At 40.9% G+C, this 20,174-nt stretch overlaps 1 protein-coding gene across 1 annotated transcript in view; it reads right to left on the reverse strand.

Moving 5' to 3' along the window:
* The window catches only part of LOC133358962 (neogenin-like), a 244,621-nt gene that overhangs the window by 37,480 nt on the left and 186,967 nt on the right, over positions 1-20,174 (reverse strand). Inside the window, 2 exon segments of the mRNA XM_061577335.1 lie at positions 14,679-14,762; positions 19,013-19,045. Coding sequence (XP_061433319.1) covers positions 14,679-14,762; positions 19,013-19,045 — 117 coding nt within the window.

The raw sequence follows: 20,174 nt of genomic DNA on the forward strand, positions 1-20,174 counted from the left end.
CTTAGGTTTTTTCGGTAAAGTCACGTAGGTAAAACATTAAAATTAATAAAAGTAAAATAAAATAAAAATCACGACGTTTCGGAGGCAACACAAGCTTCCGTCTTCAGGTGGAACCGTCACAGCCACGACAGCTGCATCAAGTAAATGTCGTGGCTGTGATGGTTTCACCTGAAGACGGAAGCTTGTGTTGCCTCCGAAACGTCGTGATTTTATTTTATTTTACTTTTATTAATTTTAATGTTTAACCTACGTGACTTTACCGAAAAAACCTAAGAATATGAATTCTTGCAGTCACGAAAGCTTCAAATCTAAAACCTTGTAGAAGTCTTTGAAGTGGAAATGTATTTCCTTTACCTTTGTGAGGGGCAGCCCTTCTTTATGGATATAGGATATGTAGTTACAGTTCCGCCTGGATATGACCATTCTCGCTAGGATCTTCCCCGTAGAGGGAGAGGAGTCACGGAAGGGGAGTATAGCCTTCATAAATAGCAGGGTGGTTTGATCATTAGGAATTTTTTCCAACTCTAGTTTCATAGAATTGATTTCCCTCATGGTGATTTGAAATTGTGACCTTATAGCTGTCATGTAGGGAGTTAAGTTTATTTTCCAATGCGTGCTGCTTGGCTTTAATATTCTTGAGTCTATGCGCTCCTTTTTCGATTAAAGGGCCTCTTAGAAAGGCTTTACTGGAATTCTATATCACCAAGGGGGATACTGGGGGATTCAATGCTGAGTTGACTGTAATTAATTATTTAACTTATTTACCTATCTCCTAAATTGTCTGCTTTTGTAGCCTCCTGTCAAGGGACCGAACGTTGTGTGAGACTCCTCCGGGTTTAAAAGAAATTGGGCAAGCACCAGGGCACGGTCAAAGATTTGTAAGCCTCATATTTTTGTCTTAGTGATTTATGGGAGGATAGGTTTAGAAACCTTGGAAGAGATGTATTCTGGAAAGGATTGTGTGCTTTAGAGATATGAATGGTCCTGTTTTGAAGAGTTCAGGAGTTCTCCATGGGTCCAGTAGAAATTATTTCTCAAAGAAAATTCCTTTAGAGTGGACCTCGTGAGATGTGATTTCTCAAGGGTAGGGTCTAGTACAAGTTCCAGTCTCTGCATGAAAAAAGTAATTTCGAGTTAAATATCATTTGCCAGGAATGCATCCCTTAAGTATCGCCAGGGATTCCTGTATTTATGGACTTCGCATTGGAAAGAGGCTGCCGGCTTCATTGCTGTGCGGACTCTGAAGTATTTGAATTCGCGAAGTTGCAGATAGAATCATGGCGCTGCAGTGAGAAAGGTAGGTGACACGCAATTTTGTTTTGTTTTTAATGTTTTTACTCTATTCCCAAGTAAAAAAAGGGGGTTGCAAAATTAAGTTGGACTAATTCAGAGCTGCAGGAGCAGAGTTGCTGGGAAAGTAAAGGTAAGGCTATCTTTTTAAAATTATGCTATTTCAATTTTTAGTTTTGCATTCGCACAGATTAGCTGTGCCTAATTTCTCCCGTAATCCGCTGCACACCGCGTTTGCGTACACTATTTTGCAGACTATCGACAAAACTTTCACAGTTGCAACGCGGATTACAGAATGCGCGATATGGTCCCCTTATATCACTGCGGACTATTGGATTTATGCTCGATTATGGATGGGTGTAACATGTACTCGAGTTGTAATGTCTTATCCAGTCACGAAAGCTTCAAATCAAGATACAGTGGTACCTCGGTCGACGCCGTTAATTTGTTCCAGAAGGTAGGACTTATACCGAAAATGACGTGTACTAAACAAATTTTTCCCATAAGAAATGAAGGGAAAGGAAATAATCCGTTCCAGAGTATAAGAAATTATATTTTACATGGCATATTATATATTAATGGGGTTGTATAACATAATTTAGACACTACTTATTACTAAAATGCATACATAAATTAAAATGACAAAAAACACGTGAAAATTCACAGAGATTCATCTTCTTGGTTCTTTCGGTAAAGTCACGTAGAAGGGAAGTAATAAAATAATAAAAATAAAACATAATAAAACAATTCTCACGACGTTTCGGCCACAACGCAAGCAGCCGTCCTCAGGTGAAAACCAGGTCCGTCGAGGCGACAGAGTCTGAATGAAACAGCACACGGGCTTAGAGCATATATATAAGCTGGGCGCATTGACAAAGGAATTTGCATATCAACAGGAATTTAGCATATTTATGGGAAATGCAGGAATGTAATTAGTACTGCATATGCATGTGCATTATGCAGGATTAACAGCATCAAAGGGAGCTGCAGTTACTGCTGCTGCAGAAGTTGCTGCTGCTGCTGCAGTTGCTGCTGCTGCTGCACTTGCTGCTGCTGCTGCACTTGCTGCTGCTGCTGCACTTGCTGCTGCTGCTGCACTTGCTGCTGCTGCTGCAGTTGCTGCCTTATCCATTTTAATATAACACTATGTATTATTCTACCCACCCTAATGTGTATCATACTGCTATATGTTTACTGTACAATTACGACACCATACATTACTCTGCACACTGCACCATGCCAGTGAGTGGAACGCGGTCTGAAAGTCACCGTTAACGTGAACACAATCAGTTAAGATCCGAAATGGTTTATTACGTCCTTCCAATGATTGCTAAGCCAGAATCCATCTTCTCGGTTGAAATTGTCTCTGTGTTTGTATATGTGGATCGCCTCATGAACGAATCTCTCATGATAGCCAGATGGCTTGCAGAGAACCTCTGTCTTGGAGAAGTCAATGTCATGTGAGCCCACTGAATTGTAACAGTGATCTGCCACGGCTGAGGTGTTTGTCCTACCGTGTTTCAGGTCTGCCTTATGTTCACGGATGCGGTCCGAGACATGTCGTTTGGTTTCCCCAATGTAACTGCTACCACAGAGGCAACTTAGTTTGTAGACGCCAGGGTACTGTATGTCTGGAACCACATCTTTTACAGACGGGACCAGATCACGGATTTTATGTACTGTGTTGAATCGGACCTGGATCTTGTGTTTAATCAGGATTTTGGAGATCTTTTTTGTGACCCCAGCAATGTAGGGTAAGGTGATGGTCTTGAAAGGCTCCTCAACAGGATCCTTCTTAATGGTTGGAGTGATGGCTTTGCGGATTGTGTAGTCGGAGTAACCATTAGCCTTAAGAGCTTGGCGTACGTGTTTGAGTTCACTGGAAATGTGTTCATGGTCGGAGATGCATTGGGCTCTATGATATAGAGTCTTGATGAGGGAATTCTTCTGGGATGGATGGTGGTGGGAATCCGGTTTTAGATAAGCATCCGTGTGGGTGGCTTTCCTGTAGACAGAGTGGCTCATTGAACCATCAGGTCTCCTTTTGATTAGGACATCCAAAAAGGGTAGCTTGCCATCATTTTCGACTTCCATGGTGAATCTGATGGCTGGGTGTATGGAATTGATGTGGTCGAGAAATTGGTCTAGAGCAGGCCGGCCATGTGGCCAGATGACAAAAGTGTCGTCTACGTACCTCTTCCATAAGGTCGGGCGTAGAGTGGCAGTCTGGATGGCGTCCGTCTCAAATTTCTCCATGAAGATGTTGGCTACAACCGGAGATAGGGGGGAGCCCATTGGGGTGCCCTCAATTTGCTTGTAGAAGGTTCCATTCCAGGTGAAGTATGTATTGGTTAAGCAGTGTCTCACCAGGGGGGGTACCCCAGCATTCAGTCCTTGATGAACCAAGTCTTCAATGATTGCGATGGTGTCAGGCACAGGCACCTTGGTGAACAAGGAAACCACATCAAAACTGACAAGCAGGTCGTCTGGGGACAGGGCAATCCCCTTGATTGTCGATACCAGGTCAGTAGACGACACTTTTGTCATCTGGCCACATGGCCGGCCTGCTCTAGACCAATTTCTCGACCACATCAATTCCATACACCCAGCCATCAGATTCACCATGGAAGTCGAAAATGATGGCAAGCTACCCTTTTTGGATGTCCTAATCAAAAGGAGACCTGATGGTTCAATGAGCCACTCTGTCTACAGGAAAGCCACCCACACGGATGCTTATCTAAAACCGGATTCCCACCACCATCCATCCCAGAAGAATTCCCTCATCAAGACTCTATATCATAGAGCCCAATGCATCTCCGACCATGAACACATTTCCAGTGAACTCAAACACGTACGCCAAGCTCTTAAGGCTAATGGTTACTCCGACTACACAATCCGCAAAGCCATCACTCCAACCATCAAGAAGGATCCTGTTGAGGAGCCTTTCAAGACCATCACCTTACCCTACATTGCTGGGGTCACAAAAAAGATCTCCAAAATCCTGATTAAACACAAGATCCAGGTCCGATTCAACACAGTACATAAAATCCGTGATCTGGTCCCGTCTGTAAAAGATGTGGTTCCAGACATACAGTACCCTGGCGTCTACAAACTAAGTTTCCTCTGTGGTAGCAGTTACATTGGGGAAACCAAACGACATGTCTCGGACCGCATCCGTGAACATAAGGCAGACCTGAAACACGGTAGGACAAACACCTCAGCCGTGGCAGATCACTGTTACAATTCAGTGGGCTCACATGACATTGACTTCTCCAAGACAGAGGTTCTCTGCAAGCCATCTGGCTATCATGAGAGATTCGTTCATGAGGCGATCCACATATACAAACACAGAGACAATTTCAACCGAGAAGATGGATTCTGGCTTAGCAATCATTGGAAGGACGTAATAAACCATTTCGGATCTTAACTGATTGTGTTCACGTTAACGGTGACTTTCAGACCGCGTTCCACTCACTGGCATGGTGCAGTGTGCAGAGTAATGTATGGTGTCGTAATTGTACAGTAAACATATAGCAGTATGATACACATTAGGGTGGGTAGAATAATACATAGTGTTATATTAAAATGGATAAGGCAGCAACTGCAGCAGCAGCAGCAAGTGCAGCAGCAGCAGCAAGTGCAGCAGCAGCAGCAGCAAGTGCAGCAGCAGCAGCAACTGCAGCAGCAGCAGCAACTGCAGCAGCAGCAGAAACTGCAGCAGCAGCAGCAACTTCTGCAGCAGCAGTAACTGCAGCTCCCTTTGATGCTGTTAATCCTGCATAATGCACATGCATATGCAGTACTAATTACATTCCTGCATTTCCCATAAATATGCTAAATTCCTGTTGATATGCAAATTCCTTTGTCAATGCGCCCAGCTTATATATATGCTCTAAGCCCGTGTGCTGTTTCATTCAGACTCTGTCGCCTCGACGGACCTGGTTTTCACCTGAGGACGGCTGCTTGCGTTGTGGCCGAAACGTCGTGAGAATTGTTTTATTATGTTTTATTTTTATTATTTTATTACTTCCCTTCTACGTGACTTTACCGAAAGAACCAAGAAGATGAATCCCTGCAGTCACGAAAGCTTTAAATCGAAATTCACAGAGAGTTATAGCAAGGGTTTGTGCACTGAACTAGATCTACAGGCAGACTGAGGAGCGGCGCTTTGTTTCAGTCGTGAACGGGGTCTACGCGGGTACGCGGTGACTCATCCCGACCCATACAAGTTCTAGCAAGCGCGTCGTATCCCAAGCAAGACGTCGTATCCCAAGACATTTTTTCTCTCGACAAAACACGACGTATACCAAATTCGACGTATTCCAAAGCGGTCGTATACCGAGGCATGACTGTTCTCCAAACTAGTCTAGCAGAGTCTCAGAAAATGAAGTGAAAAAAATAAGCCCAGTGTATACTGCACTTATCCACACCGTCATGCATTATTAATGTCTTTATTTTTATTGTTCGATTAAAACAATCATCTACGATTAGACATTTGCAAAGTAAAGCTTAAAGGCACAATGTGAGTAATGACAACAAAATGTGAGAATCTACAATATAATTCTAACACTACATGAAAAAAATGTAAAAGTATATTATTCCTACAAAAGGGATATACAATAGGCAGTGCATTATTCAGAGAAAACACTTAAATGGTTATTTACACACCATTAACTCTTTTTGACATTTGAGCTCATGTCAGTACTGTACTGTAAGACAATTTAGCAATTGCAATACTGTATTGACTGTAAATGTAATTACTGTAAATGTGCATACTGTGAGTACAGTGTTGTAAATGTGTTAGGGGGGTCACAGGCTTAATTGTGTGACAGCCACATAAAGAGGTCAGACAGGGTCTGTAAAAGGCAGTAAGGAAAATATGTTTCTGATTGTTTGCAATGGTTTTATCTGAGGACGAACAGTCCTCGACTAATGACCATAATTTGTTCCTGGGACCGCCCATAAGTCGAATGGTTCGTAAGTCAAAACACAATAATGCACTATATTTAAATGTCCATACAATTTGTGTTATGAAATGTGTTACGGTTCAACACAAAAGGGAAGCATTATTAAACTCATAAATAATAAATATTGTATATGTGCATGTAATACTGTAATAAATACTGAATAGCAAATAAAACATAAATAGAGGAACACGAATAGAAAAAATAATCTGTCTTATTTTCACTTACCTAGAGTCCTGATGTTGGCTTGCTTGCGGAAGGGCGCAATGAGTCACCACAATTGCACACACATAGGGCACGCACACACACAGACACACACCAACGACAAAGATCCCCCGTATAGCCTTAACCGACTGTTAGGCCAAGTGCTGATGGGCCACGGGGTAGCCCAGTATATCAATATGGGTAATCTTTCATCGGCTAAATCCGCGTGATAGTAACTTGACCTCCGATTAGCATGGTTGGCTACGTACGGTGCGAAAGAAGTTCAATATATATACATAGTCAAGTTTCATTCACATGGAATCGGACTCGGGTCGCTGGTTTCGTAGCAATGTGCGATAACCACTCACTACAAAGACTGGCTTTCAACAGACTGTTGAGGCAAGTGTTGTTAGCGAGCACCTATGAAGCACGGTGGGTGGCCAAAACCACATCCGACCGCCTTTGTCTCCCCTGTGGTGATGTTTACACACCGCAGAAGGTACTCATTTGAAGCTGAGTTAACTCAGAGGAAGCCCAGGACCTATTCAGATCATCGTCATTGGTGTTTGTCGTGAGCGGGAATCAAACTCGGGTTGCCGGATTGGTAGCACAGCGTGCTAACCATTGCATTACCGCTCCCCAAAAAGACAGATATCCCCGTATAGTCATTACAGACTATTGGGGCAAGTTTCGATTCAAAGCTTTCGTGACTGCAGGGATTCATCTTCTTGGTTCTTTCGGTAAAGTCACGTAGAAGGAAAATAATAAAAATAAAACATAATAAAATAATTCTTACGACGTTTCGGCCACAACGACAGACCTGTTCTCCACCTGAAGACGGCTGCTTGCGTTGTGGCCGAAACGTCGTGAGAATTATTTTATTATGTTTTATTTTTATTATTGGGGCAAGTGCTGTTAGCGAGCACTTATGAAGGCCGGAGTGCCACGCAAGGGGGTGGGGGGTTGGCCAGCACCACGCCCAAACTCATTCGTCTCCCGAGTGGCAATATTTCCACACTGCATTAGGGCGCCGTCCATAAATGACGTCACGCGATTTTGGAGGATTATTGACCCCCCCCCCCCCCTCGTCACACGGCGTCACAAAAAGTCAGACCCCCCTCAAATATGACGTCACAAAGCTCTGCCCCCCCCCCCAAAACCATATTTCCATTTTGAAAATAAGACATGCTTCAAATCGCTTTAAACTATTGTCATTGTAGTGCGTATTTAATGTGGCGCTGCACTCTGATGTTGTCGGAGATTTTTATTTATTAAAAAGTATATTTAATGAAGTAGAACGTGTTGCCTATATTTATTTAAAGTTGCGCATTTTGACGTGACGTCACATTTCTCAACCCACCCCCTCCTCGTCACACATCGTCACAAATGTCTGACTCCCCCCCCCCCCAGGTACGTGACGTCATTTATGGACGGCCGCTAGGTATACATTTGAGACTGAGTGTGCGTGTACGCACACACACTCACCATTTGCCACCAAGGGGCGGTGACATCAGCACGCCGCTTGTGCCAAGCTATGTAAACTTTAAGGCCACGTGAAGCTAGGCCATAGCCATGGAGTCAACATTGGGGGGGACCAAATCTTCCAGGGGGTCTGGTGATCCCCGCCCCCCCCCCAGAAAAAAATCAATCTAAATTTGAAAACGAATTTCCTGCCATTTCCTTCCTAAAAGATTAAAAAATTCACGAACACATAGGATGGATTTTTTTTTTACAAAAATGTCAAATAGTGTATTGTATTCCATTGCTATGTTTTTTCTTATCTTTTCTTGTTTAATTGAATGTCATGTCAGAGATTAGGAATTCATAAAGTACAACCATAAACCACAATCATATAAAATACATCTATTTTATAGCAATATATTGGGGGGGACATTTTGAGCATGTTTGGCCTTGCCGTGAAGTGTTGAACGCTCTCTGGCCCGGAGGTCATCGGACAGACTCAGCTGCTATGGGTTGACTGTGCACGCGCACGCACACACACACATGCACACACTCTCACTCCCTGTGCGATTGCTGAGGATCGCTCCGCTAAACAAAATAGTTCCGTGGTTCAGTTTGCAAGTGCGAATTCGCGTTTTACGTCAATGTTTAAAAAAGAATATGACATGGAATCTCCATAATAAACGTTTTTGGGTTTAATAATAATAACGTTTTTGGGTTTAACCAGGGGCGGTTTCTTCATTAGGGCGATTGGGCGACGCACCACCAATGTCATTCAACCACAGAGTCACGCTAGCCGTCACTGCAGCCTCTGGATATAGTCCAATCAGCGTCATGTCACGTTCTGTGGAGTACTGCCTCTTTTTGGGCGATTTCACTCCGGCTGAGACTCGCCCCGAGTGGCCCCATAGACTTACATTCAAAGATGTTTTTTTTCGACCGGGGAGCGCTCCAATGCATTCTCTATGGCTTCCGGGAGGGCTCGCCCTAACGTGCTTACGTCATCATACGTAAGCACGTTTCATCCAACAATATAATTTGTGGCCACCTAGTGGAATCTTTAATAAAATAAACTTGAGTGGTTTGTTTTAATAGTGAGTATAGAAACAAACAAGATGTATTGTAAGAGTCACTTTATTTTTCATTAATATTAAAGAAGTGAAGTTGCCTTTACATGCTTAAGCTGTTAATTTATCCATTGCATGGGTGGACCTTATCCTTATCAATCATCCAGACATTTGCCCCCCCTGAGAGATTTTGCAGGAGCCGCCACTAGGTTTAACCCAAAAACGTTTATTATGAATAATATTGGTCGCGAAAGCCGACGTGTTAGACATGGAATCTCGTTAGTAAGTGCGGGTGTTCATAAGTCGGGAGTACATAAGTCGAGGACTGCCTGTACAAATATTTACACTGACACAGAAACAATCTGTCCTAAGAAATTGACTACACACCAAGCAGAGCCATTCAAAAAGTGTCTTGAATTAATTATAATTTCAAGAATCAACTAAGTGAATTACTTTTATTATTATTTAAACAAAACATTGGTCATTTTCTTTGACATGTGTTTATTACAATTGTGCATATTGCTTCATAAACTACTATTTCATAAAATGACTAATCTGGTTTTAAAACATTTTTATTTAACTATTTTTTTTATTTTACCAGGTAAGGCCCACTGAGCTATAGAGATTTTTTTAGAAGTGCCCTGGCCACAAATGAGAGCTCAATGAAGTGGCTTGTCACGTGGAAATTTATGGCAGCCAAAAACTGGAGAACCCGGAGAAAAATCCACATGACCACAGGGGGAACATTCAAACTCCTGCAAACCAAGCGAGGTATTTAACATCTCGCCACCATGGCGCCATGCTGTGGCATGATGGTCATGCTTATAACCTAAACTAAATACTGCTTGATCCAGCTGTAATAGGCAACTCAAAAAATAAATCAATGCTTTCAAGCTATATTAAGTATAATAAAACAAAATGCAACTATGTCTATCAGCAGATAAATTGGTTGACCGAGCAGATGGGCAGACGGAAGTGCTGCATGTAGCGACGAATTACCGCCAACTGTTTGGTATGCACAGCCGAAGGCCACCGCTTAGTCACACATCACGAGGTACCCCAGCAGGGAACCATTTTCAAGATGAGAGAATTGTTATAAAAAAAACTTCTGTATTTCACAGTACAATACAAATTATATACAGTCGTTCATCCATTATCCGGCGGCTTCAGGGGGGAAGGGGGTGTCGGATTTTCAAAAACGCCGGATAATCACATCATGACTTAAAATATCTTATTTTTGCACATTCTTGTATAACATGTTTTTAGGTGTTGTGTACATGTTTTTGTGTTTACTGTATGAAATTCGCATGAATCAACATAAAAATAGACAAAGATAAATATCCTCCTGTAAAAAGTTACAGTACCGTACTTACCACTCCAATGTTTTATCAACATGTGTTTGACGATTTAAAGCTTTCGTGACTGCGGGGATTCATATTCTTGGTTCTTTCTATCGGAAAAACAGCATCCTAGGACGCTGTCTTTCCGACAGCTCTGTTTCTTCACCTGAGGACGGCTGCTTGCGTTGTGGCCGAAACGTCGTGAGAATTTTATTTTATTATGTTTTATTTTTATTAGTTTATTATTTCCCTTCTACGTGACTTTACCGAAAGAACCAAGAATATGTGTTTGACGATCGCTGGACTGATGCAGCCTTTAGACCAGTGCATCGGAGAATGCGGAATTACACGCACTTTTCGCTGGATCGCAGTGAATATTTTATCTTTTTATTACTGTAGGTATTAGTCATGAAAAATGTATATACATGCCGTATCTTCATTGTTTAAGTTCTATGTAGTGTATAATGTACTGTATATCATATTTGACACTGAAATCAAGCACAGCTACTCTTCTTTTGCCACTCGCCGGACTGGTACAGCCTTCAGAGTGGTTTTTACGTTTTTTCCAAATAGGCCCTGGACCACCGGATAATGTTGGAAGCCGGATAACCGCCTGCCGAATAATCGATAATCAACTCTATTGTGATATGTTTAAAAAAATTATAACTGCCACGTGAAACAGCACTAAAATAAATTCAATACTACTTCAAAAAATTAAATGTCAATTGGGAATGGAGAAATAAACGAAGAATAAAATTGTAATGGCCATTGAAGCATTACAGTTTACCTTCACATTGCAAAAGCTTTTGATGTAGTATCATTTGTATTCATGATTTGTGGTTACTTATACTTACAAAATACGACGAATAAATGGATGTGCAAATACGCGTTAATCTCACATTCCATAAGTGTACTAATATTATGATTCTCAATTTTATATCATTATATTCCCACTGATCCGTAGCATGAATGCTCAAGAGAAATGGAATATAAATGCAGAACTTATGGTTTGATGGCACTCAATTAAATTATTCTCATCATCTAATGTTAGGCAATCTTATGTTACAGAAAATATATTTAAAATCAGTTTTGCTCGTAACGTAACATTAATGAAGGCGATACTACCCAGAAAAATATGGGCATGCTAAGGCAAAATTGGGAAATTACTCTATGGCCATCAGGGATGTCTAGCAGTTCACAGACGTCTACTGGACATCTGTGAACTACTGGACATCATCTGTGAACTAGAGCTTCATAGTTTCTGATTCTGCAGATGAGAAACAAAACATCATTGTGTTTTGGGGTGCTCTGGCTTACTATTTCATATCTCATGTGGAAGATATGTGGCATACACTTTATACGATCTACAGCTCTGATGGGTTGGTTGTGATTGTATGCATATGCATGACCACCTGTACACAGGCCTATACACAATTATGTTGTGTAAATAAATATGCTCGTGTATAATCACGTTGTCTGCCAAATACGTATGCCCTGCATTACTCATATCATTAATAAAATACATAAGTCAAGTAAGTCCTTAACATCATGGATGTGCTTTACTGAGTGAGTTCATCTTTCGATTTAAAGCTTTCGTGACTGCAGGGATTCATCTTCTTGGTTCTTTCGGTAAAGCCCCGTAGAATGGAAATAATAAAATAATAAAAATAAAACATAATAAAATTCTCAAGACGTTTCGGCCACAACGCAAGCAGCGAAACGTCGTGAGAATTATTTTATAATAAGAGGGCAGATTTTCCTGATGTTGAATATACAAAAGGGGCAGATGCGATTGGTAGTGGACATATGGGGAGAAAAAGTGAGGGAAGAGTCAAAGGTGACACCGCGGTTGATGGCAGAGGAAACAGAGGTGAGGGAGAAAAGGAAAGGAGATGGTGGAAACGGGAGGGGGGGGGAGCAAGAGGCTGTAAAGAAAATGATGGATGTTTTCGAAGGATTGAGAGAGAGAAAGTGAAGTTCCATCCATTATTCGCTGGCAACCAGACAGGAGAAAATGCGAGACGTACGGTCAGGGGTAAAAGAAGGAAAGGGGAGAAGAAGATTTGGGTCTCGGCAAGGAAATATTGAGGAAAACAGAACAAGTAGATAATAGATTCAGTGAGGGACACAGATCTGACCATCTGCGGAACACCGACACTAAGCTGGGGCGTGGGGGGGGGGGGTGTAGTGATTGAAGGAGACTGAAGATGTGTGAGAAGATGAGGTTTTAGCAAGGAGAGGGAAGTTTGGAGAGCGTGGAAAGAAGAGTGGGGTGATCAAAAGTGTCAAAAGGTGAAGGAAAGGTCAAAGAAGAATGAGAAGAAGGGCAGAAAGACCGGCATGGAAGGAATTGGCCAGATGGTTCTGGCTGGTTCGGTGGAATGAAGTGGACAAAGACCAAATAAAAATTGGGGCTAAAGGGAATGCGAAGAAATGTGGCGTGCGAGCCGATTATGAACAAGGCGTTCCAAAAATGTATAAAACAAAGAAGATCAATTGGACGGTAATTGCCAGGAATGGTGTATGCTGAACTTCTTCTGCACCATACATAGCCAGACGTGTTAATCGGAGGCGAGGGTGAAGGACAGCTCGACACAAATGAAGATGTTGGGGTGAAGGCAGAGGAGGACCAGTGACGAAGAGAGAGTCAAGGAACGGGCATGAGAGAGAGAGAGAGAGCAGAAGGGGTAGACAGAATGTATGACCGAATGAGCAAAACGTTGGAGAAGAAATAGTGGGAGAAAGAAGGCCAGAGCAGAAGAGCATGTGGAAGAGAGTAATGTGTAGGAAGAGGGATGGAGCCAATTGTTTATGGTGGAAAAGAGTGGATGAGGGTGGGGGGCGGCAAGGGAAGTGATGAGGGATATTAAATATGTCTGTTTTGCATGTTCGTGATCTGAAATACATTTAGAAAGAGAAAGGCAATATCTATATATTCACTATGCACAGACCTCTTGTCTGAAGATTCACAGGTGGCAGAGAAAGCTCGATAACAGGAAGCAATATGGATGGATTATTGCCAACGGATGTTAAAACGCCAGATGAAACACTACCTTTAAACATACATGAAGGCTCCTTGAGACTATTGTTTTGGTCTGACTATACAGTGATGAGACATACTTAGTACTTATGCTCTACATGTAAAACAGCTCAATATAACTCAAAGTACAACATTTATCTAAGTCACAGAAGTTAGTCGGGTTAAACGATAACAAATATACTGGACAGCATTTTCACAATCAATGGCCAGTTCCAAGAATCAGGAACTGGTAATAATTTCCAAAGGAATATTAGTAATGAATGCACTGGTTGGCATGCGCAAACATATAAATGGTGCGACAGCCGAAGTCACTATATGGTAGGTTTGCATTTGTTTAATCAGTTAAAAGGTATTCTAGAATATGTCGTGCCTTTTATCACTGGGGACTGAATATTAAAATCAGCACCACTTTCCTCTGAGTTTACTGGTGATCCAGGCAAAGGCACAACGTTTCTGCTTGAGGAATTAAAGGTGGTTTAATCAAGGTGGTTTGAGAGGTTTAAACAACGCAGCAACCTGCACAACATTAGAACGATGGGTGAGGCGGTGAGTGCAGACACAGTGGCAGCCGACAATTTTTCAGACTACAGATGAGTGTTAACCTGACCTTTTCTCTGCTGATAACTAGAGTTAATCACGACAGTGTTATTATTCGTTTTCCCATTAATTGTGATGGGAAATTTCATCTAAACCTAAACCGCCCCTATTTACATTGATTCTTATGTAAAATGTATTTTCTTAATGTTATTTTGCTACAAGTCGTAATTTCTAGGAACGCAACCCCGATGTTAATCGAGGACTGCCTGTATTTAGCCAACTCATCCACGTGGATAAGATTGCATGGAAGATGGATGTGGGCGTAGCCACGTTTTACCCCACCACACGTATCCTGTGCATTGACTAACTGGGGAGATTGAATAAACTTGCACTATTGCTTCAACTGTCATGCCAGAAGATGGAATTAATCCGGTGGCCTCTGGATTGCAAGTCCAACGTGCCAACTATTCCACCACAGCGGCTCCCTTTATTTCTCAATAAAAATGGCAAAACTGGTACGCTTATTGCTGGACATTTCTATTTGTGTTTTTTTTCCCATACAGTGACCGGTAATGCACAGATTACCTCATCCCCCACCCAAAACACATTGAAAAGTAAATTTTTTTCCAACTTGCTAAACCAACATGCTGGCTACACAATCACATTATTCAAACTTTATTAGCAATGAATCCTGGCATATTGTATTTCACTCAACAATTGGTGTGGAAGCTTTAATTAAACAAGAGTAAATAATTGTGCAGAAAGGGAAACTCACCACCACCAAAGGTACGGTCACCCTGGTTCATGTCTCCAGGCCTGTTGTCCCTCCTGGGAAAGACACGGCTGAACGAGCCCTGAGCTGGTACACACACAAACACACAAAAAATATTATTATATACATTGCATTAACGGTGTTACCTTATAACCCTCTTCTTTGTCCTGGCGGAAAATTCCTGCACGGTTCAAATTTCCAGTGCATGACTTTCCTTCTTTTACCTGAACCGTGTGCTCAACTAGCAAGAAGAGCGTACGCTTATATTAGCACAATTATTGTCACCGAGCCAATCAGCGCCTGCCTCCATCCGCCAGTCTTGAACGTGTGCCGTGGAACGTGCATTAATTACTCTTACGCGAGCTCCAAATGAATGCACAGGTGGAGTACGTAACTTATTGTATTTTTATATGTCATTATCATTAAAAATTATTGTTTTGATTCATGTGTAAAGTATCATTATTAAGGCTATTACTGATACCCCAATGAAGCACTCGTATTTTTCTCATGTTAACAAAAAATTAGTAGTCAGTAAGGCATGTTAATTGGAACCATGTTTAAATGACCTTCTTTAGCGCTGTTTCATATCGCGCTCCATTTACCAAGAGCGCATTCCCAGTGCTGTAAGAGGTATGCCTTGATAGTGTGGTATAAACAAAGCCAAAGACACACAATACAATTGCATATACACTAAATGAAGTTCACTACACAGGTACATAGACACAGGCAGACCTCACGTAGCACAAACTCATAGAACGTTGATTCGTAATAGCACTCTGTCCTGGAGAAAAGGTTTGCTAAAAAAAATTAAGAAAAAAATGTACAAGGTGCTGAGGAATGAAAACAAGCAGAACTGGCCGAGGAAATTCACCCACCACCATCATTTGCTCTGCTCATGAGAGTAACTTGCATCTCAGCCAACCAGACCCGACCCCTCGCGATTAGATTATCACGATTTGTGCTCACGATTTTTTGTTTTTTAAAGCCTCGATTCGTTTAGCCAGCTGAGAACTCACGAGGCCAGAATAGTCTCAGGCTCCACCTAAAAGAAACCTCACCACAGAAATTTAGGCTAAGGGTATCACTAAGATTACTAAGTTCCTTAAGTTCTTCTCTGAGTATGAACCGGATTGAAAGCTCAGCAGCTCCAACGTTCTTTCCCACTGCTGCCTTGTAGCTCATCTTATTTTAATTTATTTCACACCTTGACCAAGGCGTTGAACAAATAATGTACTATTTGTAGAGCAAAATAGTGTGATGAGATGAGTTGATGAGAAAGATGGTAGTACATGAATATGATGTATGAAATAAACGGTTATGAAAGTGACAATGAGTGAGTAATGTTGAGTGAGTATGATGAATGGGTAGTGAAATTTATCAGGCTCTCATAGGTCCATCGTTCTTTCTCTCCCCCTGCCGCCACGGGGTGGATTTCCACACATGCTAATTTATCTGCTCCAGCAGACCTACCTTTCTCTCTGCCCACCCCTCTCTCTCTCTATTTAAGGCCACGACACAGAGGCATTGGGTCTCTGTGTGTCTATGTTGTGTCTATCTCTGTGTGTCTCTGTGTTGTCTCTCTCTGCTTGTGTGTCTGTCTGTGTGTCTCCGTGTTTGTGTTTTGTCTCTCAAATTTAGTTCCACCTGATGACGACTGCTTGTGTTGCAATCAAAACTTTACCGAAAGAACCAAAGAGTAATTCCTGCAGTCAGGAAAGCTTCAAATCAAGGTAGAATGACTCCTTTTAGCATCAATTCGATTAGTGCTCACTTCTCCAGCAATGCATTTTGAGCGTGAAGAGAGGTCTGCCTGTATACAGACGCCTGCACAATAAATCAACCACCATTTAAGAGTTTGTAAACTATAATATCGCAACTTAAAGCTTTCGTGACTGCTGGAATTTATATTCTTTGGGTCTTTCGGTAAAGCCACGTAGATAGAGAAACAAGAAAAAAAATTTGTATTATTATTTTTCATTATTTTTCTATCTACGTGGCTTTACCGAAATACCCAAAGAATATAATATCGCACTTTGTCGGTACATATATATACTTGGGTTGCTGAACAGTTATCATAAACCAATAATTGTACTCGACTGTCATAGAATAGATAATCGAATGCAGTGCAATTTTAGTCATTACATCCCTGGCATGCTCGTTTAAAGCGTTCATTTAGTTACTGGACTGTATGTTCTGACAGACACATACAAACACACATACAGGACTGCGCATTTAATTATAGTATTGAACGACATTTTGACCATTGTCATTATCTGCCATTATCAATCCACTGCTGGATGAAGGTTTTCCCAAGCTACAACATCTACATCTCTTACAATCCTGCTATGTAATTATAGGACGTGTAATAACACCTGCCATGAGCCTGATTTAATTGCTCCATCTCCATAGTGGGCATCCTCTAGGCAGTGCTGGATTATCCTAGTAGCAAAAGTAGCATATGCTACGGGCCCCGCGCTAAATACTTTCAAGCGATCAACTCCGGTTCAGTGTTTCTGCACTTGCTTTATTACTATAGTACTATACTCAATGAAAAATGATAGGAGTTGTTAGTGAGTAAGGACTTGTCCCTTGCTTTTTAATAGACGCGTGTGCAGCGATGGCGCAGCCATTGATCGAGGGTCGAATTCGAACCGCGTTGTGTGATCGGCATCGCGCTCGCTGAAGGTGTTGATGCCTTCAGGGAAGTCGTGTACTGGATACGCAACTGCGCACAATTCTATGAGTCACTTATAACTGCTTTGCCGTTACTTATTGCCAATTATGGACTCTCATCTCATAGTCCCTGGCACGTAATAATATGCTACACAGTGGCAGTGGGGGTCGCAAAATGCCGATTTATTACTAATAAACCCCAATGACCCGATCGGATCATTGGGGGGGCACGTGCCACCCACCCCATGCCCCCCCCCCCCCCCCCCGACTGGCTCCGCCAGTGACTATACTGCCTTCAACTTTTATGAACGACTGGGTGTTTAAGGTTAGCGATTTGTCGTATTATCTGGCTGTCTAGCAAATGAAAAATACCATTACTTTACTATGCAAGTTAAAAATAAGTACTCTTTGGGTCTTTTGGTAAAGTCACGTAGATAGAAAAATAATTTAAAAAATCACGACGTTTCGATCGCAACACAAGCAATCGTCTTCAGGTGAAAAAATACAGCAGGCGGCCTGCTGAGGCAGGAAAAAATGTAACGGGAGAGCTACTGCAGCCAAAGGTTAGATAGGTTTGAGATGGGTACAACCCAAGGGTAAGTGGGCGGGACTAGAGATGGAATTTGCAAGTAAATGTAAGATCGCAGAGCTGGGCATACCTCCGCTAATCATGTCTGCATTAACCACAATACTTGTGGTCAGAATGCAAACAAAGATAAAGGAATTGTTATGTTTCACTGCATTGATGACAAGTCATAGCACATTATAGTATTGATTTGAAACTTTCATGACTGCAGGAATCCATACTCTTTGGATCTTTTGGTAAAGTAAAATAAATATAATATATATTCTTAGGTTTTTTCGGTAAAGTCACGTAGGTAAAACATCAAAATTAATAAAAATAAAATAAAATAAAGATCACGACGTTTCGGAGATAAATAAGACGTTTCGTGATCTTAATTTTATTTTATTTTTTATTAATTTTGATGTTTTACCTACGTGACTTTACCGAAAAAACCTAAGAATATGAATCCTTGCAGTCACGAAAGCTTCAAATCTAGAAATATAATATATAAAATAAAATAAATAACAATATAATAATATATAAAATAAAATCAATTTATACCTACGTGACTTTACCAAAAGAACCAAAGAGCATTATAGTATTGCTTAAGGGATTATATGTTGTCGTAAATAATTGACAACTGTTATTTTGCCAAGCCAGAAACTGGTATTTAGACGTGAAATGTACATTTTCTTTGGAAGTAAAATGTACTTAATTGACCACATTAAATGTATATTGTAATTATAATTATATGTGCATGTTTGGTGGTTTGAATTCATGTATATTTTAGAAAAACACATTTGAATAATTCCAGATTAAATATATACTGGGGAGCTGTAGAAGTTCATCCATCAACACTGTAAGCTGCCTTAATGACGACACTTTCTCACAGTCTGAGTATAGTTACAGCAAGCACTGCGTGTGCACTCTTGTGATGACACCTTCAAAGGGTTTGGACAAATAATATTTACAGCTGTAGTACCCAATGCTATAATAGATCCAGTGATTTTACAAAATGATATCACATAAAATAAATACAACATTATACAGAAACATAGATGAAACAGGTTTCAAGGCAAGACAGCCATAGATGTTTTACCTTGATCATTTGCCATTTTGTCAGGTGATTCAGCTTATGGATTACAAAGGAAGAGAAAGAAAGAGACATACATGACTATTAGGCACATCATCACAACGGAGTGTAATGCAGGAGGCATTTCATAAAAAAATAGCAGGACATGCCTATTGCTGCATCACTATAATATTCTCATATTCATTGCTACACTGCTGATGGGAATACATGTGCAATTATAGAACAATTTTTCAATGCCAGGATCTTGTAAGCTGGTATTTGAGGTCAGCCGCACGGACTACCCAAATAATTAACTAATTCATAAAGTCACATTCATAATTCTAGATTTGAAGCTTTCGTGACTGCAATGATTCATATTCTTAGGGTTTTTTCGGTAAAGTCACGTAGGTAAAACATTAAAATAGCTCTTGCAATCTCTCATTTACTTGATACAGCTGTCGTGGCTGTGACGGTTCCACCTGAAGACGGAAGCTTGTGTTGCCTCCGAAACGTCGTGATTTTTTTTTACTTTTATTAATTTTAATGTTTTACCTACGTGACTTCACATTCATAAATTAACAATAAAATTGACCGGAACACTGTTCAAACACTATATATGCTGCATGCAGTAGGACGGTGTGTGTGTGTATGTGTATTAACAATTCTAAAGCATGTGTTTCACTGTCGTAGGGAATTTGAACCCATGCACTTGAATGGCACGCTCATCCCACGTGCTCTTTTCAGAATTGTTCTTTGAAATTTATTTACACGTAAAACAGGACCCTTCAAACAAGTGAAAACCTTTACCTTGGGTTTAAAAATAAACCATCTTCCTCTGCAAGTGACTCGGATTACACTCTATATAGTGCTTGTAATATTTTAAGTGTTATTTATTTGTAAATATGACATTGCAAATAATTCATTATTTGTTTTTAAGTATTGGTTAACATGCTATTATTACATGTAAATGTAGTTAAACGTCGGTAATTATGCATTATTTTCAGTATGCGAGACATCCCCGTAACTGAAAATACTCTCATCCCCATAAGTTTTGCTTGAAGTGGTTTTCTGTATATAATGTGGTCAAAAGTGCAATGGATTTAAAATGGAAGACATGCCAATCACATGTTAAATCAAGGTCCAGCAAAACAAATTATGTACAAAAAAAAAATCCACAACTTAAATTTTA

The sequence above is a fragment of the Lethenteron reissneri genome, chromosome 64 (assembly GCF_015708825.2).
Source record: "Lethenteron reissneri isolate LAM-NWPU_2019-01 chromosome 64, ASM1570882v1, whole genome shotgun sequence".
NCBI classification, from domain to species: domain Eukaryota; kingdom Metazoa; phylum Chordata; class Hyperoartia; order Petromyzontiformes; family Petromyzontidae; genus Lethenteron; species Lethenteron reissneri.